Source organism: Osmerus eperlanus, unplaced genomic scaffold, assembly GCF_963692335.1.
Source record: "Osmerus eperlanus unplaced genomic scaffold, fOsmEpe2.1 SCAFFOLD_49, whole genome shotgun sequence".
Classification (NCBI taxonomy): domain Eukaryota; kingdom Metazoa; phylum Chordata; class Actinopteri; order Osmeriformes; family Osmeridae; genus Osmerus; species Osmerus eperlanus.
In genome coordinates, this window is record NW_026911051.1 from 40,001 (window position 1) to 62,153 (window position 22,153).

At 53.6% G+C, this 22,153-nt stretch overlaps 2 protein-coding genes and 1 pseudogene across 5 annotated transcripts in view; 2 read left to right on the forward strand and 1 right to left on the reverse strand.

Moving 5' to 3' along the window:
* The window catches only part of LOC134015515 (tyrosine-protein kinase Tec-like), a 10,095-nt gene extending 5,992 nt beyond the window's left edge, over positions 1-4,103 (reverse strand). The window contains exons 1-6 of the mRNA XM_062455074.1: positions 3,923-4,103; positions 3,730-3,781; positions 3,531-3,606; positions 3,164-3,360; positions 1,897-1,956; positions 304-358 (exon numbers count right to left, since the gene is read on the reverse strand). Of these exons, the coding sequence (XP_062311058.1) occupies positions 304-358; positions 1,897-1,956; positions 3,164-3,360; positions 3,531-3,606; positions 3,730-3,781; positions 3,923-3,935 (453 nt within the window). The 5' untranslated portion in view covers positions 3,936-4,103. The remainder of the gene's footprint in view (positions 1-303; positions 359-1,896; positions 1,957-3,163; positions 3,361-3,530; positions 3,607-3,729; positions 3,782-3,922) is intronic.
* A 1,147-nt stretch (positions 4,104-5,250) lies between these two features.
* Positions 5,251-15,926, forward strand: tec (tec protein tyrosine kinase). Of its 4 annotated transcripts, XM_062455072.1 has the most exons (20): positions 5,367-5,385; positions 5,543-5,608; positions 6,332-6,515; positions 6,700-6,804; positions 7,121-7,202; positions 7,685-7,813; positions 8,053-8,090; positions 8,828-9,027; positions 9,310-9,375; positions 9,513-9,567; positions 9,924-10,000; positions 10,131-10,258; positions 11,292-11,366; positions 11,507-11,678; positions 12,798-12,934; positions 13,014-13,093; positions 13,908-13,972; positions 14,843-14,961; positions 15,102-15,259; positions 15,379-15,926. In XM_062455072.1, exons 3-20 carry the CDS (start codon positions 6,378-6,380, stop codon positions 15,457-15,459), a joined length of 1,905 nt encoding a protein of 634 aa, XP_062311056.1. In that variant the 5' UTR covers positions 5,367-5,385; positions 5,543-5,608; positions 6,332-6,377; the 3' UTR covers positions 15,460-15,926. The 4 variants fall into 4 exon arrangements, with proteins under 4 accessions (XP_062311055.1, XP_062311057.1, XP_062311054.1 ...); XM_062455071.1 differs by lacking the exon at positions 5,543-5,608 and having other exon boundaries at positions 5,251-5,385; XM_062455070.1 differs by having other exon boundaries at positions 5,322-5,608.
* Positions 15,927-17,333: 1,407 nt separating this feature from the next.
* Positions 17,334-22,114, forward strand: LOC134015508 (coronin-2B-like; annotated as a pseudogene).
* The last annotated feature ends 39 nt before the right edge of the window (positions 22,115-22,153 follow it).

The window sequence follows — 22,153 nt, forward strand, 5'->3', positions numbered from 1 at the left end:
AGACAGACAGACAGGCAGACAGGGAGGCAGACAGACACGCAGACAAGCAGACAGACAGGTAGACACGCAGGCAGGGAGGCAGGGAGGCAGACAGACACGCAGACAGACAGATACGCAGACAGACAGGTAGACACGCAGGCAGGGAGGCAGGGAGGCAGACAGACAGACAGACAGACAGAGGGAGGAGGGAGGGAGGGAGAAACACAGACAGACAGACAGACAGACAGACAGACAGGGAGGCAGGCAGGCAGGCAGGCAGGCAGGGAGACAGGCAGACAGGGAGACAGGCAGACAGGCAGGTACCTCTCTTCTCAGTAGCTGCTCTGCCTCTGATCTGGTAATGTTCTGGCAGAACCACCTGGCGAGGGAACATTAGAGATCATTTGAGAACTCCAAAATCATCAGAGAACATTAGTGCATAGTGTGTCGAATCTACTGTGTAGTCTCTAGTATGCAGAATGCAGGGTGTAGCAGGCAGAATGCAGGATGTAGCAGGCAGAATGCAGGGTGTAGCAGGCAGAATGCAGGGTGTAGCAGGCAGAATGCAGGGTGTAGCAGGCAGAATGCAGGGTGTAGCAGGCAGAATGCAGGATGTAGCAGGCAGAATGCAGGGTGTAGCAGGCAGAATGCAGGGTGTGTAGCAGGCAGAATGCAGGGTGTAGCAGGCAGAATGCAGGGTGTAGCAGGCAGAATGCAGGGTGTAGCAGGCAGAATGCAGGGTGTAGCAGGCAGAATGCAGGATGTAGCAGGCAGAATGCAGGGTGTAGCAGGCAGAATGCAGGGTGTAGCAGGCAGAATGCAGGGTGTAGCAGGCAGAATGCAGGATGTAGCAGGCAGAATGCAGGGTGTAGCAGGCAGAATGCAGGGTGTAGCAGGCAGAATGCAGGGTGTAGCAGGCAGAATGCAGGATGTAGCAGGCAGAATGCAGGGTGTAGCAGGCAGAATGCAGGATGTAGCAGGCAGAATGCAGGGTGTAGCAGGCAGAATGCAGGATGTAGCAGGCAGAATGCAGGGTGTAGCAGGCAGATTGCAGGGTGTAGCAGGCAGAATGCAGGGTGTAGCAGGCAGAATGCAGGGTGTAGCAGGCAGAATGCAGGGTGTAGCAGGCAGAATGCAGGGTGTAGCAGGCAGAATGCAGGATGTAGCAGGCAGAATGCAGGGTGTAGCAGGCAGAATGCAGGGTGTAGCAGGCAGAATGCAGGATGTAGCAGGCAGAATGCAGGGTGTAGCAGGCAGAATGCAGGGTGTAGCAGGCAGAATGCAGGGTGTAGCAGGCAGAATGCAGGATGTAGCAGGCAGAATGCAGGGTGTAGCAGGCAGAATGCAGGGTGTAGCAGGCAGAATGCAGGGTGTAGCAGGCAGAATGCAGGATGTAGCAGGCAGAATGCAGGGTGTAGCAGGCAGAATGCAGGGTGTAGCAGGCAGAATGCAGGGTGTAGCAGGCAGAATGCAGGGTGTGTAGCAGGCAGAATGCAGGATGTAGCAGGCAGAATGCAGGGTGTAGCAGGCAGAATGCAGGGTGTAGCAGGCAGAATGCAGGGTGTAGCAGGCAGAATGCAGGATGTAGCAGGCAGAATGCAGGGTGTAGCAGGCAGAATGCAGGGTGTAGCAGGCAGAATGCAGGGTGTAGCAGGCAGAATGCAGGGTGTAGCAGGCAGAATGCAGGATGTAGCAGGCAGAATGCAGGGTGTAGCAGGCAGAATGCAGGGTGTAGCAGGCAGAATGCAGGATGTAGCAGGCAGAATGCAGGGTGTAGCAGGCAGAATGCAGGGTGTAGCAGGCAGAATGCAGGATGTAGCAGGCAGAATGCAGGGTGTAGCAGGCAGAATGCAGGGTGTAGCAGGCAGAATGCAGGGTGTAGCAGGCAGAATGCAGGGTGTAGTAAGCAGTACTCACGTATTGGCCTCTATGTTGTGTTTCTCTCTGACATAGTTACTGGGGATGAATCCCTTGTTCCTGGGAGAGGAGAAGGAGAGAGGAGGAGAGGAGAAGGAGAGAGGAGAGGAGAGGAGAGGAAGAGAGGAGGAGAGGAAGAGAAGGAAAAAAATACAAATGTAATAAAGCTGTAATAAGTAGTTATTAGTAACGTCTTCCATTCAGCCAAATGTTGTTAAGGTTAGCCTCAGCATCATAACACACACACACACCCCTCACACACACACACACACCCCTCACACATACACACACCCCTCACACACCCTCACACACACACACCCCTCACACACCCTCACACACACACACACACCCCTCACACACACACACACACCCCTCACACATACACACACCCCTCACACACCCTCACACACACACACCCCTCACACACCCTCACACACACACACCCCTCACACACACACACCCCTCACACACCCTCACACACACACACCCCTCACACACCCTCACACACACACACCCCTCACACACCCTCACACACACACACCCCTCACACACACACACCCCTCACACACCCTCACACACACACACCCCTCACACACACACACACCCCTCACACACCCTCACACACACACACCCCTCACACACACACACCCCTCACACACACACACACACACACCTCACACATACACACACCCCTCACACACACACACACCCCTCACACACACACACACACACACCCCTCACACACACACACACACACCCCTCACACATACACACACCCCTCACACACTCTCACACACACACACCCCTCACACACCCTCACACACACACACCCCTCACACACCCTCACACACACACACCCCTCACACACCCTCACACACACACACCCCTCACACACACACACCCCTCACACACCCTCACACACACACACCCCTCACACACACACACCCCTCACACACCCTCACACACCCCTCACACACACACACCCCTCACACACACACACACACACCCCTCACACATACACACACCCCTCTCACACACACACACCCCTCACACATACACACACCCCTCACACACACACACACCCCTCACACACACACACACCCCTCACACACACACACACACACCCCTCACACACCCCTCACACACACACACCCCTCACACACCCTCACACTCACACACCCCTCACACACCCTCACACACACACACCCCTCACACACCCCTCACACACCCCTCACACACCCTTCACACACCCCTCACACACCCCTACCCGTGCTGGTCCTGGGCCCTCCACCAGAGCTGGTCCTGCTGGTGCAGGATGGTGTACTCTTCCCCGCGGCACAGCCTGAGCTCAGACTCATCCCGTGCTGAGAAGTCACACTCAGCCACCACCTTCATCCTGACCACACCCCCATCATCATCATCCTCTGGGGGGGGAGGGGGCAGCTGGCGCCGAGAGCGCTCCAACTGGGGGGGGGGTGAAGAGAGAGAGACGGAGGGATAGGGAGGGAGGAAGACATGGAGAGAGATGGAGAATCAGAAAATAAGAGAGGCAGTATGTGTGTATAAGTGTATGTGTGTGTGTGTGTGTGTGTGTGTGTGTGTGTGTGTGTGTGTGTGTGTGTGTGTGTGTGTACCTGGTAAGCTCGTCCAGGGTACCTCCTGGAGTGAAAGCAGAGCGAGGTGTTGTCCTCCAAACGTGTACTGACCTCTCTGACGCACACACACACACCAACGTTAAACTGTGTGTTAGTGTTTGACCTCTTTGAAACATAACACAAACATTACACTATGAGTATGTGTGTGTGTGTGCGTGTGCGTGTGTGGTTACTGTACCTGGTCTGAACGGCACAGCAGCAGCAGCAGAAAATTGAATGAATAGAATGATCTGGAGAAAGAGAAGGGAGAGAGCCTGTCTGTCTGCCTGCCTGCCTGCCTGCCTGCCTGCCTGCCTGCCTGCCTGCCTGCCTGTCTGCCTGTTTGTTTGCCTGCCTGTCTGTCTCTGTCTTTATTGATGTATTTCACTTACTGGACTGAAGCATGGCTGACAGATGGTTGATCTCTCCTCCTTTTCTCCCTCTCTCCTCTGGGCTCTGGGCAGGCCAGGGGTCAGGGGCAGGGGTCAGGGGCCAGGGGTCAGGGGTCAGCCTGCGTCTCAAGCATTCGTCCTGAAAATAACCGACTAGAGAAAGACAGGATGACAAAGAAGTGGAGAAGGAGAAGAAGAGAGAAAGAGGCAGAGAGAGAGAGAGAGAGAGAAACAGGATGTGCAGGTGACGTAGGGTAGACCACAGACTGCTTGTTCACCATGACGATAGTCAGGCCGGATACCACCCTAGTGAACTACACACTCACGCACACACACTCACTGCAAACATGCATGTGTTTACATTTACATTTATTCATTTAGCAGACGCTTTTATCCAAAGCAACTTCCAAGAGAGAGCTTTACAAAGTGCATAGATCACTGATAACAACAAGATAGCCCCAAAACCATTGCAGGTAGCCAAAACATGAAGCACACATTGTGAACAACCAAAATAAGTGCCAAAGGGAAGAACCACAAGAGCATGTAGTTAAACAAGTTACAATTAAACAACATGAATCGCTGTAAGTGCAAGTGTACCTGTAGAAAAGCAAGCAACAGTAAAACATATTTCAACAATTTAAATCAGTTACCACTAACCAACAAGAGCAGCAAGACTCTAAGCAAGAGTCATTGTGATCCTGGAGGAAACTAACATGGGGTCCAGCAAACCATTCCTAAGTACCGTTGTACTCCCGGAACAAGTGCGTCTTGAGCCTTTTCTTGAAGGTGGGGAGACAGTCAGTGTCTCTGATGGATGTGGGGAGTTGATTCCACCACTGTAGAACCAACAGTGGTGGAACAGTGTTATAGTTGATTGGTGAGTGTCATGTTTTAGAACTGTTTACATTTACATTTAGTCATTTAGCAGACACTCTTATCCAGAGTGACTTACAGTAAGTACAGGGACATTCCCCCGAGGCAAGTAGGGTGCCTATAAGTGCCTTGCCCAAGGACACAATGTCATTTAGCACGGCCAGGAATCGAACCGGCAACCTTCTGATTAATAGCCCGATTCCCTAACCGCTCAGCCACCTGACTTCCCTGTTGACACATGCTGATGAGGGGCTGCAGTGTGTAGCCTACATGTGTGTGTGTCTGGTGTGCGTGTGTGTGTGTGCGTGTGTGATGAATAAAGTGTTGTAATTCTTTACAGTTGGCAGATTCATTTGACAGTCAAATCAGCTTTAACTAGTATTTCTGTCTCCCAAGAAATAACACACACACCCGCACACACCGCACGCACGCACACCCCCGCACACAGACACACTTTCCTTAACTTCCTCATTAAACTTGATTTGGTCATTACAGCTCGTATCCAACGGACCGTGTGAGTTTCCTGGTTGCGCGAACGACACAGTGACACTGACACGGTTTCGGGAGGTTTACCGCGGGAAGTAAAGAATGTAAGGACTTTTTTTTAAACGTTTGAAAACGACAAAAATTAATAGTTTTTAAACGTTTCTTTAATCGCCCAGATCTTCTTTATAGTACCGGTTCCTCGCAGGCCAAATGGTTTGTCTGCTTTGACGCTGAGATATAATTTTTTTTCCGGCGACATAGCTTGTTGTGAAATGTTTTTGAATTGCTATTGTGAAACTTCACGATTCCGAAGACTGGGAAACCAAGGTAGGTAAACACCGAACGAGAAGAAGAGTCAGGTGTTTGCGTGTGTGGTGACTTAGCGTTGTGTTCCCGAGCACGCGTCCTTTAGCTGCACGGTGCACTAACTTAGTTCTACGAAGAAAACCGGACATTATTAAATAAATTTATGATTTTAATTAGATTGTCGTTTAACACTTAAAGAAGAAAGTGTTTTGAAGCTGTTTTGATCCCTGGCAACTGTCTCCTTCTCCCCTCATCTCCTCTCCCCTCCTCCCCTCCTCTCTCCTCCTACCCTCCCCTCACCCTCCCCTCCTCCCCCCTTCTCTCTCCTCTCCCCTCTTCCTCTCCTCTCCTTTCCCCTCCTCCCCTCTCCTCCTTCCCTCCTACCCTCCCCTCACCCTCCCCTCCTCTCCCCTTCTCTCTCCTCTCCCCTCTTCCTCTCCTCTCCTTTCCCCTCCTCTCCTCCTTCCCTCCTACCCTCCCCTCACCCTCCCCTTCTCTCTCCTCTCCTTTCCCCTCCTCCCCTCTCCTCCTTCCCTCCCCTCACCCTCCCCTCCTCTCCCCTTCTCTCTCCTCTCCCCTCTTCCTCTCCTCTCCTTTCCCCTCCTCCCCTCTCCTCCTTCCCTCCTACCCTCCCCTGACCCTCCCCTTCTCTCTCCTCTCCCCTCTTCCTCTCCTCTCCTTTCCCCTCCTCCCCTCTCCTCCTTCCCTCCTACCCTCCCCTCCCCCTCCTCTCCTCTCCTCCAGTAGTGTGATCGATGGGCAGCCGGAGGTGGGAGTGGCCAGTGCCAAGATGAGTGCTGAGGTGCTACTGGAGGAGATGCTGACCAAGCGATCACAGCAGAAGAAGAGAACCTCCCCTCTGAACTACAAGGACAGGCTGTTTGTCCTCACCTCCACTAGGATCAGCTACTACGAGAGCAGGGCTGAGGTACTCACACACACACACACACACACACACACACACACACACACACACACACACACACACACACACACACACACACACACTAGGCTGTTTGTCCTCACCTCCACTAGGATCAGCTACTACGAGAGCAGGGCTGAGGTACTCACACACACACACACACACATGTTGTTGTTGATGTTGTTGACAGAAGAGGAACAGGAAGGGCTTTGTGGACCTCAGCAAGGTTCGCTGTGTGGAGATCGTTAAGAATGAGGGCGGAACCATACCGTGTCAAAACAAATACCCCTTCCAGGTGAGCCTGACCCCCGACCCTAACCCTGACCCCCGACCCTAACCCTGACCCCCGACCCTGACCCCCGACCCTAACCCTGACCCCCGACCCTAACCCTGACCCCCGACCCTAACCCTGACCCCCGACCCTAACCCTGACCCTAAACCATTATTCATCTTAATCCCATGATGAATTAATAGATGAATACACTTAAAAAATTACATAAATAATATACACGTGATAATGATGCTGTGTGCCTGTGTGTGTGTGTGTGTGTGCATGTGTGTGTGTGTGTGTGTGCATGCCTGTGTGTGTGTGTGTGTGTGTGAGAGAGAAGGTGGTGTATGACTCCAGCATCCTGTATGTGTTTGCCCCTAGCCATGACAGCAGGAGTGTGTGGGTCCAGAGCATCAAAGACAGTCTGTAACACAGATCATCTATCTATTATATCACTGTCATCTGTTTTATCACTGTCATCTATTATATCACTGTCATCTATTATATCACTGTCATCTAGTATTTATAAATTACAGATCATCTATTTATAAATCACTGTCATCTATTTAGAATCATGAACCCCCCCCCCCCCTCCAGCACTGATGCTTCTGCCATGTGATTGGCTGATGCTTCTGCCGTGTGATTGGCCTCTGCCGTGTGATTGGCTGATGCTTCTGCCGAGTGATTGGCCTCTGCCATGTGATTGGCTGATGCTTCTGCCGTGTGATTGGCCTCTGCCGTGTGATTGGCTGATGCTTCTGCCGTGTGATTGGCCTCTGCCGTGTGATTGGCTGATGCTTCTGCCGTGTGATTGGCCTCTGCCGTGTGATTAGTTGATGCTTCTGCCGTGTGATTGGCTGATACTTCTGCCGTGTGATTGGCTTCTGCCGTGTGATTGGTGCAGGGATCAGGCTGAACACGGAGGTGCAAGCCAAGTTCCACCCCCAGTTCTGGCAGGAGGGGGCGTGGCTCTGCTGTCGTCAGGCCGACAAGCTGGCCCCCGGCTGTGAGGAGTACAACCTGTTAGGAGACAGTAAGATCACACACACACACACCACATATACGCACACACTCTCAACACACACACATATACTCTAAACACACACACATACTTATATATATACACACGCACACACACACTCTCAAAACACACACATACTTATATATACGCACACACACTCTTAACAAACACACACACACTCTCAACACACACACATCTCACCCTCTCTAGTGGAGTTGGTCTGTAGTAACTGTGTCACCTGCTGTTGTCAGTTTCCAGGAAGCCTCTCCCCCCTGTTCCTGAGGACACGGTGAGATTCACACGCACACACACCGGGGATACACACACACACCACACACACACACCCACACCCACACACACACACACACATGCACACACACCGGGGATACACACACACACCACACACACACACCCACACCCACACACACACACACACATGCACACACACCGGGGATACACACACACACCACACACACACACCCACACCCACACACACACACACACATGCACACACACCGGGGATACACACACACACCACACACACACACCCACACCCACACACACACACACACATGCACACACACCGGGGATACACACACACACCACACACACACACCCACACCCACACACACACACACACATGCACACACACCGGGGATACACACACACACCACACACACACACCCACACACACACACACACACACACATGCACACACACCGGGGATACACACACACACCACACACACACACCCACACCCACACACACACACACACATGCACACACACCGGGGATACACACACACACCACACACACACACCCACACACACACACACACACACACATGCACACACACCGGGGATACACACACACACCACACACACCCACACCCACACACACACACACACATGCACACACACCGGGGATACACACACACACCACACACAAACTTCTGCTTACTTCTCTGGAAGTTTCTGTTCTTGAAAAGCAGAGCTCTCGCCCCCCTCCCTCCCCCTACCCCTCCAGTTCCGCCGCCCCCCCCCTCCTCCCCCCCCAGGTCTGGGCAGCAGCCTGGAGGAGGGGGAGGAGGAGGGGGAGGTGCTGGTGGTGGCGCTGTATGACTTCCCTGGGGCGGAGCCTCATGACCTCACGCTGGTCAAGGGAGAAGAGTACGTCATCCTGGAGAAGTGTGACGTCAACTGGTACAGGGCCCGCAACACACACGGGTCAGTGTGTGTGTGTGTGTCAGTCTATAAAACTATTAGAGGAACTTAACTGAGATATATAATTGACTTGTGAGTGTGTGGGTGTGTGTATGTGTGTGTGGGTGTGTGTGTGTGTGTGTGTGTGTGTGTGTGGGTGTGGGTGTGTGTGTGTGTGTGTGTGTGTGTGTGGGTGTGTGTGTGTGTGTGTGTGTGGGTGTGTGTGTGTGGGTGTGTGTGTGTGTGTGTGTGTGGGTGTGTGTGTGGGTGTGTGTGTGTGTGGGTGTGGGTGTGTGTGTGTTGCAGGGAAGAGGGCTACATCCCTAGTAACTACGTGACAGAGAAAAAATCAGATGACCTGCGTCAGTATGTGTGAGTGACATCATCACATGGGACATCATCACTTGTGACATCATCACTTGTGACATCATCACTTGTGACATCATGACAGTCATCCCCACCCACTCACTCACCTAATTCCTGTTTGTTGTTGTTATTGTCTGTTCCAGCTGGTACAGTAAACAGGTCAACAGGAACAAGGCTGAGGAGCTTTTGAGGAGAGAGGTGGATTCTAGAACCATCACATGACACATTCTAGAACTATCACATGACAGGTTCTAGAACTATCACATGACACATTCTAGAATGAGCAGTTTAATTGAGTAGCTGAAATCAAATCAGCTACATTGAGGATTAATTAGCTTATATGGGTTGATTCAGTAGTGTGATATGGCTGAGCGGTTAGGGAATCGGGCTATTAATCAGAAGGTTATTGGTTCGATTCCCCGCTGTGCCAAATGACATTGTGTCCTTGGGCAAGGCTTCACCCTACTTGCCTCGGGGGAATGTCTGCTAAATGTAAATGTGTGACAGTAGTGTGACTCAGTAGTGTGACAGTGATTCTGTGGTGCCCCCTGCAGGATAAAGAGGGAGGTTTCATGGTTAGAGACTCCAGCAGTGCTGGAGCCCACACCGTGTCGCTCTACACCAAGTCAGGGTACGTCCTCTCACCTGCAGGGTGTGTGTGTGTGTGTGTGTGTGTGTGTGTGTGGCTGCAGGCTTTAGTGAAGCACTACCATATGAAGCAGACTCTGGGTTGGGGTGTGTTTGTTTTGTGTGCTGTGCAGGGAGGGCGGCACAGCAGTCAAGCACTACCACATCAAGTGCACCAAGAGCCAGCAGTTTTACCTGGCAGAGAGACACCTGTTCGACACCATACCTGAACTCATAGAGTACCACAAACACAACGCTGCAGGTAACCCATACACACTAACACACACACATACACTCACTCACACACACCTGTTCAACACCATACTTGAGCTCAGAGAGCCACCAACACAATGCTGCAGGTAACACCACGGTGCACCTGTGTCCCCCCTCCCCCCTGTGCCCCCCTCCCCCCTGTGCCCCTGTGTCCCCTGTGCCCCCCTCCCCCCTGTGTCCCCCCTCCCCCCTGTGCCCCCCTCCCCCCTGTGTCCCCCTCCCCCCTGTGCCCCTGTGTCCCCTGTGTCCCCCCTCCCCCCTGTGCCCCCCTCCCCCCTGTGCCCCTGTGTCCCCTGTGCCCCCCTCCCCCCTGTGTCCCCCTCCCCCCTGTGCCCCCCTCCCCCCTGTGCCCCCCTCCCCCCTGTGCCCCCCTCCCCCCTGTGCCCCCCTCCCCCCTGTGCCCCCCCCTCCCCCCTGTGTCCCCCTCCCCCTGTGCCCCCCTCCCACCTGAGCCCCTGTGTCCCCCCCCTGTGGCCCCCTCCCCCCTGTGCCCCCCCTCTCCCCTGTGTCCCCCTCCCCCCTGTGCCCCCCTCCCCCCTGTGCCCCCCTCCCCCCGTGTCCCCCTCCCCCCTGTGTCCCCCTCCCCCCTGTGTCCCCCCTCCCCTGTGTCCCCCTCCCCCCTGTGCCCCCCTCCCCCCTGTGTCCCCCTCCCCCCTGTGTCCCCCTCCCCCCTGTGTCCCCCTCCCCCCTGTGTCCCCCTCCCCCCTGTGTCCCCCTCCCCCTGTGCCCCCCTCCCCCTGTGCCCCCCTCCCCCCTGTGTTCCCCTCCCCCCTGTGCCCCCCCTCCCCCTGTGCCCCCCTCCCCCCTGTGTCCCCTGTGTCCCCCTCCCCCCTGTGCCCCCCCTCCCCCCTGTGGCCCCCTCCCCCCTGTGGCCCCCTCCCCCCTGTGCCCCCCCTCCCCCTGTGGCCCCCTCCCCCCTGTGCCCCCCTCCCCCTGTGCCCCCCTCCCCCCTGTGCCCCCCCTCCCCCCTGTGTCCCCCTCCCCCCTGTGCCCCCCCTCCCCCCTGTGCCCCCCCTCCCCAGGACTGGTGGCCAGGCTGAGGTACCCAGTGGGGGATCAGGACACACCTGCCCCCTCTACTGCAGGCTTCAGCTACGGTAAACACACCTCTATCCCTCCATCCTCCATCTCTCTATCTCTCTATCCCTCCATCTGACTATCCCTCCATCCTCCATCTGTCTTTCTCTCTATCTCTCCATCCTTCATCCTCCGTCTCTCTCCCTCTCCTGCCGTGTAGAGAAGTGGGAGATCAACCCCAGTGAGCTGACCTTCATGAAGGAGCTGGGCAGCGGGCAGTTTGGGGTGGTGCGTCTGGGCAAGTGGAGGGCTCAGCACAAAGTGGCCATCAAGGCCATCAGAGAAGGAGCCATGCTGGAGGAAGACTTCATAGAGGAGGCCAAGGTCATGATGTAGGCAACACACACACACACATGTGCACACACTCAGGTACACACACTCAGGTACACACACTCAGGTGCACACACTCAGGTACACACACTCAGGTACACACACTCAGGTACACACACACATGTGCACACACACATGTGCACACACTCAGGTACACACACTCAGGTACACACACTCAGGTACACACACTCAGGTACACACACACATGTACACACACTCAGGTACACACACACATGTACACACACTCAGGTACACACACTCAGGTACACACACACATGTACACAAACACAGGTACACACACTCAGGTACACACACTCAGGTACACACACTCAGGTACACACACACATGTACACACACACAGGTACACACACTCAGGTACACACACTCAGGTACACACACTCAGGTACACACAGACATGTACACACACTCAGGTACACACACTCAGGTACACACACTCAGGTACACACACACATGTGCACACACACAGGTACACACACTCAGGTACACACACTCAGGTACACCCACACATGTACACACACTCATGTATACACACTTATTCATGTACACACACTGACACACATACACTCATATATACACGCACCCTCATATACACACCCCCACACAACCCAAGGTCATGATGTAAATATGTGTCTTACTCAAGTCCTCTAACAATGTATATGTTGCACACGCATGTGTGTGTGCACGTGTTTGTGTGTGTGTGCACGTGTGTGTGTGTGTGTGCATGTGTGTGTGTGTGTGCACGTGTGTGTGTGTGCATGTGTGTGTGCACGTGTGTGTGTGTGCACGTGTGTGTGTGTGCATGTGTGTGTGTGTGTGTGTGTGCACGTGTGTGTGTGTGTGTGCATGTGTGTGTGTGCACGTGTGTGTGTGTGTGTGCACGTGTGTGTGTGTGTGTGTGCACGTGTGTGTGTGCACGTGTGTGTGTGTGCACGTGTGTGTGTGTGTGTGTGTGTGTGCACGTGTGTGTGTGTGTGTGTGTGTGTGCACGTGTGTGTGTGTGTGTGTGTGTGTGTGTGTGTGTGTGTGTGTGTGTGTGTGTGTGTGTGTGTGTGTGTGTGTGTGTGTGTGTGTGTGTGTGTGTGTGTGTGTGTGTGGTACAGGAGGCTCTCTCACCCTAAGCTGGTGCAGCTGTACGGGGTCTGCTCCCAGCAGGATCCCGTCTACATCGTGACGGAGTTCATGGAGCTGGGCTGCCTGCTCAACCACGTCAGACAGCACCGAGACCACCTGGCTGCAGGTACACACACACACTCTGGAGTGTGAACAGGAAGTCCCTGGAGACAGGAAGTGACATGTTCTGTGTTCCTGTTCCCCAGGCTCCCTGTTGAGCTTCTGTCTGGACGTGAGCGAGGGCATGGAGCACCTGGAGCACCACGGCTTCATTCACAGGGACCTGGTGAGTCTCCAGCCAATAGGGACAGACCTGGTGAGTCTCCAGCCAATAGGGACAGACCTGGTGAGTCTCCAGCCAATAGGGACAGACCTGGTGAGTCTCCAGCCAATAGGGACAGACCTGGTGAGTCTCCAGCCAATAGGGACAGACCTGGTGAGTCTCCAGCCAATAGGGACAGACCTGGTGAGTCTCCAGCCAATAGGGACAGACCTGGTGAGTCTCCAGCCAATAGGGACAGACCTGGTGAGTCTCCAGCCAATAGGGACAGACCTGGTGAGTCTCCAGCCAATAGGGACAGACCTGGTGAGTCTCCAGCCAATAGGGACAGACCTGGTGAGTCTCCAGCCAATAGGGACAGACCTGGTGAGTCTCCAGCCAATAGGGACAGACCTGGTGAGTCTCCAGCCAATAGGGACAGACCTGGTGAGTCTCCAGCCAATAGGGACAGACCTGGTGAGTCTCCAGCCAATAGGGACAGACCTGGTGAGTCTCCAGCCAATAGGGACAGACCTGGTGAGTCTCCAGCCAATAGGGACAGACCTGGTGAGTCTCCAGCCAATAGGGACAGACCTGGTGAGTCTCCAGCCAATAGGGACAGACCTGGTGAGTCTCCAGCCAATAGGGACAGACCTGGTGAGTCTCCAGCCAATAGGGACAGACCTGGTGAGTCTCCAGCCAATAGGGACAGACCTGGTGAGTCTCCAGCCAATAGGGACAGACCTGGTGAGACCATGGTTTGAAAGTATGTTAAACTGACCAATGGCGTAAGAGCATGTTAAGATGACCAATGACGTGAGAGTAAAGTATGTCTCCACAGGCAGCCAGGAACTGTCTGGTGAACGCTGCTCTGGTGGTGAAGGTGTCTGACTTTGGCATGGCCAGGTACACACACACACACACACACACACACACACACTGCTAAGATAGTTACACACACACACACACACTGCTAAGATAGTTACACACACACACACTGCTAAGATAGTTACACACACACACACTGCTTAGATAGTTACACACACACACACACTGCTAAGATAGTTACACACACACACACACACTGCTTAGATAGTTACACACACACACACTGCTTAGATAGTTACACACACACACACACACACACTGCTTAGATAGTTACACACACACACACACACACTGCTAAGATAGTTACACACACACACACACACACACACTGCTTAGATAGTTACACACACTGCTTAGATAGTTACACACACACACACTGCTTAGATAGTTACACACACACACACTGCTTAGATAGTTACACACACATACACACACTGCTTAGATAGTTACACACACACACTGCTAAGATAGTTACACACACACACACTGCTTAGATAGTTACACACACACGCACACTGCTAAGATAGTTACACACACACACACTGCTTAGATAGTTACACACACACTGCTAAGATAGTTACACACACACACACACACACTCCTAAGATAGTTATAATACACACACACGTGTTCCAGGAATGTTCTAGATAACCAGTACACCAGTTCTTCAGGAGCCAAGTTCCCCTAGTCTTGTTCTAGATAACCAGTACACCAGTTCTTCAGGAGCCAAGTTCCCCTAGTCTTGTTCTAGATAACCAGTACACCAGTTCTTCAGGAGCCAAGTTCCCTTAGTCTTGTAGGTTATTGGTTCTGATCTAGGTACGTTCCAGTTGTTCTAGGTACACACCTAGATTCCAAGTGTGTTCTAGGTTCTGTTCTGTGTTCCAGGTATGTTCTAGATAACCAGTACACCAGTTCGTCAGGATCCAAGTTCCCAGTGAAGTGGTCTCCTCCTGAGGTGTTTAACTACTGCAAATACAGCAGCAAGTCTGACGTCTGGTCCTTCGGTCAGTAGGCTGGAGGGAGAGTGTGTTATCACTCATCTGTGTGCGTGTGAGAGTCTGTGTGTGTGTGTGTGTGTTATTCCTTACCGGTATTTGTGTGTGTGTGTGTATTTATATGTGTGTGTGTGTGTGTGTGTGTGCAGGGGTGCTAATGTGGGAGGTGTTCACCAGAGGCAGGATGCCGTTTGAGCAGAGCCCCAACCACCAGGTGGTGCTGATGGTGTCCCAGGGCCAGCGCCTCTACCGGCCCAAGATGGCCACCGCCGCCATCTACCACATCATGCTGCGCTGCTGGCAAGAGGTACTTCCTGTCACACGCTTCCTGTTTGGTGGCCCAAGAGATAGATAGATGGCACTTTTTTTATAATCTCTCTCTGATTATGTATTTATTTATCTCTCTTTATCTCTCTTCCCCTCCAGAAACCAGAAGAGAGACCCTCCTTCTCCCAGCTATGCGAACTGATCTGTGACTCCCTGGAAGTTGAGGGGTCATCACCCTGAACCGACCAATCACACACAGGGACCAACACAACTGACTAATCAGATCAACTGTCCCAGGTTTCAAATGATGAGACTCCAGACTCACCCGGCCGATGGTTTGGAATGCTGGAGCTAGTGGGATATTCTAGAACCTATTCTAACCTTCCAGAATCTACTGTAGAAGTTATATCTTCCTTTAAGGACAGATGGAAACAGACACGCTTGTGAATAAATGATTTGATTTAATTCCTTGGAAGTCGCTTTGGATAAAGCGTCTGCTAAATGCATAAATGTAATGTAAATTCCTTCCTTCATTAATTAACCCACTGACGTATTCCAGTTAACCAAGTCATGTATATCTCCTAACCAAGTATGCCTCATAACCAGTTCTGTATGTGTTAATGTGTCTAGTTGTGTTTCTAAGCTTCTGTGACATATTGAATAGTTGCATACTCATTAAACAGATGTGAAACTGAACAAATGAATAATTTAGAGTGATAAATAATACACAATGTATGCTTGATAAACAAAACTGCAAACCAGAACAACACAAACACACACACACACTCACAAACACATAATGCACACATACACTTCAACGCACTCACTCATCTCAAGCCCCACATACACACTCACACACACACTCACACACACACACACTCACACACTCACACACACCTTCTTGATAAGAAGCTATGATCTGTGGCCGTCTGATCTGCCAGATCAGTTAGTTATGCATGAGCTGCACTACACAACACACCTGCACCTGATCCCTTAGCGACCCGCCCCGACGACCAGCCAAGTCACTCCAGGAGGGAGAGGAGCCTGAAGACTCTGCCAGCAGTACACAGACCTGGAGGAGCCTGGACACCTGGAGGAGCCTGGAGGACACCTGCAGGACACCCGGAGGACACCTGGAGGAGCCTGGAGGACACCTGCAGGACACCCGGAGGACACCTGGAGGAGCCTGGACACCTGGAGAAGCCTGGACACCTGGAGGAGCCTGGACACCTGAAGGAGCCTGGAGGACACCTGCAGGACACCTGGAGGACACCTAGACACCAGGAGAAGCCTGCAGGACACCTAGAGGACATTTGGACACCTGTAGGACACCTGGAGGATACCTGGACACCCGGAGGACACCTGGAGGAGCCTGGACACCTGAAGGAGCCTGGAGGACACCTGCAGGACACCTGGAGGACACCTAGACACCAGGAGAAGCCTGCAGGACACCTAGAGGACATTTGGACACCTGTAGGACACCTGGAGGATACCTGGACACCCGGAGGACACCTGGAGGAGCCTGGACACCTGGGGGAGGAGCCTAGACACCTGTAGGTTTGGTCTGGAGCTTATCTACATGACCATCTGAAAGGTAAGGCCAGGCGAGGGTAGGACAGGGGCCAGGTGTGGGGGAGGTGAGGGGAGGAGATACGGGGGGGGGGCTGTTGGAGGAGAGCCTTGGGGTCAGGTTCCTGGAGGTCGCTGTCCTCAGAAGAGGTCAGAGGTGATGTGTATTTCCCATCCAGCATGATGTCATCTGAATTATTCACAACTGGACGCTACTCTCTCCTGTCCACACACACACACTCATATACACACACACACGCACAGTCCTGTCTTTCAGACTCACGGAACATGAAATTGGATACAGATCTTTACGCACACATGCTATTTCAATTTACCTCCTCTTCATCCTCTCCTCCTCCTTCTCTTCCTCCCCTCCTCCTCCTCTCTTCCTCCTCCTCCTCTCCTCCCCTCCTCTCCTCCCCTCCTCCTCCACTTCTCCTCTCCTCCTCTCTTCCTCCTCCTTCTCCTCTTCCTCCTCTCCTCCTTCTCATCCTCCTCCTCCTGTCCTCCTCCTTTTCTCCTCCTCTCCTCTCCTCCTCCTCCAGATGTCATGGTGTTCTTCCTGTCATGGTTCTAAGTTCCGTCACGTGTTTGGGAAGGCCGCGGGGCGAGACCATGCCTACGACGGTGTGCCCATCACACGCAGTGTCCATGACAACCACTACTGCTCGTGAACCCGCTCTTCATCGCCGTGGTGACGGAGTGCGCCGGGGGCGGGGCCTTCCTGGTCCTGCCTGTCCATCATGTAACTAACTTCCTGTTATTCAAGGTGGCTGCCAGTGTGTGAGTGACTTCCTTAGTGAAAGCTATTGAATAATACATGATTTTGACAGTGATCTCCTGATCCCAATACCCCCCCAGAAGGGAAGAGTGGCCCCCCAGCAGCCCAGGGTCTCTGGCCACGCCTCCAGGGTTCTGGACGTCAAGTGGAACCCCTTCGACGACCTCTGCATCGCATCCTGCTCCGAAGACTGCACCGTCAGTATCTGACACGGGTGGATGGAGAGAGACACAGAATGATAAGATAGGTTTACATAGTGTGTGTGTGTGTGTGTGTGTGCAGGTGAAGATCTGGGACATCCCGTCTCAAGGAGTACAGCAGAACATCACCGTGGCAAGGAAGACTCTGATGGGTCACTCCAAAAGGGTGGGGCTTATAGAGTGGCATCCAACCGCCAGAGACCTGCTGGTTAGCTCCGCCTACGACTACAAGGTGAGGATCACACACACACACACATGAACACACACATGAATACACACATGAACACACATTTCATTGTGCCGTCCTCTGCTCTCCCCTCCCCTCTCTCCCCTCTCTCCCCTCCCTCCCCTCTCTCCCCTCCCTCCCCTCTTCCCCCTTCCCTCCCCACCACTCCTCTCCCCTCCCTCCCCTCTCTCCCCTCCCCTCTCTTCCCCCCCTCCCCTCCCCTCCCCTCTCTCCCCTCCCCAGGTGATGGTGTGGGACGTGTCCCAGGCCGGCAGGTGCTCCGGCCGGTGAGACAGCTCCAGACCCCAGAGCTGCTGCTCTCAGTGAGCCTGAGCAGGGATGGCCGCTGGCTGGCCTGCTGCTGCCGGGACCGCAGGCTCCTGGTCCTGGAGCCCCGCTCTGGACGCATCCTGCAGGTGGGGCACACACCACTGAGTGTCTGTGTGTCTGACCTTAGCGTGTGTGTTAGATGTGTGTGTGTGTGTAGGAGTCGGGCAGGGCCTCCCACAGGGCCAGTAAGGTTCTGTATGCAGGAGACCTTAGTGTGTGTGTGTGTGTGTGTGTGTGTGTGTCTGTAGGAGTCGGGCAGGGCCTCACACAGGGCCAGTAAGGTTCTGTATGCAGGAGACCTTAGTGTGTGTGTGTGTGTGTGTGTGTGTGTGTAGGAGTCGGGCAGGGCCTCACACAGGGCCAGTAAGGTTCTGTATGCAGGAGACCTTAGTGTGTGTGTGTGTGTGTGTGTGTGTGTGTGTGTAGGAGTCGGGCAGGGCCTCCCACAGGGCCAGTAAGGTGCTGTATGCAGGAGACCTTAGTGTGTGTGTGTGTGTGTGTGAGTCGGGCAGGGCCTCCCACAGGGCCAGTAAGGTGCTGTATGCAGGAGACCTTAGTGTGTGTGTGTGTGTGTGTGTGTGTAGGAGTCGGGCAGGGCCTCCCACAGGGCCAGTAAGGTGCTGTATGCAGGAGACCAGCTGGTGTCTACTGGGACCTCCTGCTGGAACCAGAGACAGGTGGCTGTGTGGGACCCGGTGAGTGTGTGTGCGTCTGTCCTGTGTGTGTGTGTGTCTGTCCGGTGTGTGTGTGTGTGCGTCTGTCCTGTGTGTGTGTGTGCGTCTGTCCTGTGTGTGTGTCTGTCCTGTGTGTGTGTCTGTCCTGTGTGGGACCCTGTGAGTGTGTGTGCGTCTGTCCTGTGTGTGTGTGTGTGCGTCTGTCCTGTGTGTGTGTGCGTCTGTCCTGTGTGTGTGTGTGCGCGTCTGTCCTGTGTGTGTGTGTGCGCGTCTGTCCTGTGTGTGTGTGTGTGCGTCTGTCCTGTGTGTGTGTGACCTCTGTGTGACCTCTGTGTGTGTGTGTAGGAGGACCTGTCTGAACCTCTACTGGAGGAGGAACTGGATGGTTCTTCTGGAGTTCTGTTTCCATTCTACGACCCCGACACACACATGCTCTACCTGGCTGGCAAGGTACTGTACACACACACACACACTTTACGTGACTGGCAAGAGGACCAATACCTGTACCCCCCCAGGGAGATGGGAACATCAGGTACTATGAGCTGAGCTCAGAGAAGCCCTACCTGCACTACCTGACAGAGTACCGCTCCCTACTGCCCAGAGAGGCCTGGGTAGGTCACACACACACATATATATACACACACACAGCCCACACACACACATACACAGCCCACACACACATATACACACACAGTTTACATTACATTTGCTCACCGATCTCATTAGGCATGCCTAATGTCTGCCTGACCTCTGACCCCTGCAGGGGTCATGCCTAATGTCTGCCTGACCTCTGACCCCTGCAGGGGTCATGCCTAATGTCTGCCTGACCTCTGACCCCTGCAGGGGTCATGCCTAAGCGCGGTCTGGATGTGAGAGGCTGCGAGGTGTTCAGGTTCTACCGCCTCATCACTGAGAAACACCTGGTGGAACCCCTGTCAATGATCGTCCCCCGCAAGGTAGGGGGTAGGGGGGGAGAGAGGTCGGGTAAAAGTGTGGTCTGTAGCAGGAGGAGAGGGGGAGAGAGGTCGGGTAAAAGTGTGGTCTGTAGCAGGAGGAGAGGGGGGGAGAGAGGTAGAGTAACAGTGTGATCTGTAGCAGGAGGAGAGGGGGGAGAGAGAGGTAGAGTAACAGTGTGGTCTGTAGCAGGAGGAGAGGGGGGAGAGAGGTCGGGTAACAGTGTGATCTGTAGCAGGAGAGGGGGGAGAGAGAGGTAGAGTAACAGTGTGGTCTGTAGCAGGAGAGGGGGGAGAGAGAGGTAGAGTAACAGTGTGGTCTGTAGCAGGAGGAGAGGGGGGAGAGAGGTCGGGTAACAGTGTGATCTGTAGCAGGAGAGGGGGGAGAGAGAGGTAGAGTAACAGTGTGGTCTGTAGCAGGAGAGGGGGGAGAGAGAGGTAGAGTAACAGTGTGGTCTGTAGCAGGAGGAGAGGGGGGAGAGAGAGGTAGAGTAACAGTGTGGTCTGTAGCAGGAGGAGAGGGGGGAGAGAGAGGTAGAGTAACAGTGTGATCTGTAGCAGGAGAGGGGGGAGAGAGAGGTAGAGTAACAGTGTGGTCTGTAGCAGGAGAGGGGGGAGAGAGAGGTAGAGTAACAGTGTGGTCTGTAGCAGGAGGAGAGGGGGGAGAGAGAGGTCGGGTAACAGTGTGGTCTGTAGCAGGAGGAGAGGGGGGAGAGAGAGGTAGAGTAACAGTGTGGTCTGTAGCAGGTGGGCGTGTTCCAGGAGGACCTGTACCCGATGACAGCAGGAGACCAGGCGGCCATGACAGCACAAGAGTGGCTCTCAGGGGACAACCGAGGTCAGTACCCCCTCAGGGGTCAGAGGTCACCACCACCTCAGGGGTACTGACCTGAAACTTCCATTAGCATTTAGCTAATTTAGTCATGGCTGGTCACTATGAAACGTCACCCTCCGTGTTGTGATGCCGTCGTAGTCTCAATATAGCTGTGTTGACCCCGCCCCCCCGCCCAGGGCCCCTGCTGATGTCCCTGAAGCCTGGGGCTAGAGTAGCCAACCCCTACCCGGAGCGGGCACCCGAGAGGGGGCAGGGCAGGCCCCTGGAGCCGGCCTTCCTCCAGGAGCAGCTGGCCTACCAGGACGCCAAGTACCCCCAGGACCTGAGCGACCTGTCGGGCTGGCAGCCAGACGAGACCCAGGCTCCGGGCTGGGCCTACCCACAATGCACCCCGCACTGCTGCGAGCCCTCAGAGCAGGCCCCGCCCCCGGCTGAGAGAGAGGTGGGGAGGAGGGAGGGGGGGAGGATAGGGATGTGTGTGGTACCTGTTGTGTGTGTCTGACCCTGTTGTGTGTGTGTCTGACCCTGTTGTGTTTGTGTCTGACCCTGTTGTGTGTGTCTGACCCTGTTGTGTGTGTGTCTGACCCTGTTGTGTGTGTGTCTGACCCTGTTGTGTTTGTGTCTGACCCTGTTGTGTGTGTCTGACCCTGTTGTGTGTGTGTCTGACCCTGTTGTGTGTGTCTGACCCTGTTGTGTGTGTGTCTGACCTTGTTGTATGTGTGGGTCAGCTCTTGCAGGCTTTCTACAGACAGCAGGATGAGATCAGAGAACTGCAGGAGCAGCTCAACCAGAAACAGGTCAGAACACACACACACACATCACACATACCATACGCACATCACACACATACACACATACCATGCGCACATCATACACACATACCATACGCACATCACACACATACCATACACACATCACACACACATACCATACACACATCACACACATACCATACACACATCACACACACACCATACGCTCTCTCTCCTCCCCAGGTGAGGATCACACAGCTGGAACTGGAAGGCAAGAACAACAGGAACAAGATGAGAGCTACCTTCTGAACCAGCCAATCACCAAGCTCCATCATCCTCTGACCCAGCCAATCACAAGGCTCCATCTGGCATTGTCCTCCAACCCAGCCAATCACATGCTGTGCTCAGATAACCAGTTTTACCAGTTAAAAGGAAATCAACATGTTATATTTTTGTCTTTCAACAATACCAGTGTATAACAATCTTACAAACTCAACTAAAATAAACTATTACTATTGAAAATAGAAACACTCAACATTTTCTATGACCACAAAATCAAATTCCTCTCATTTGAAAGCTATAGATTAAAAATAGGATTTAATTCTAATCATTTA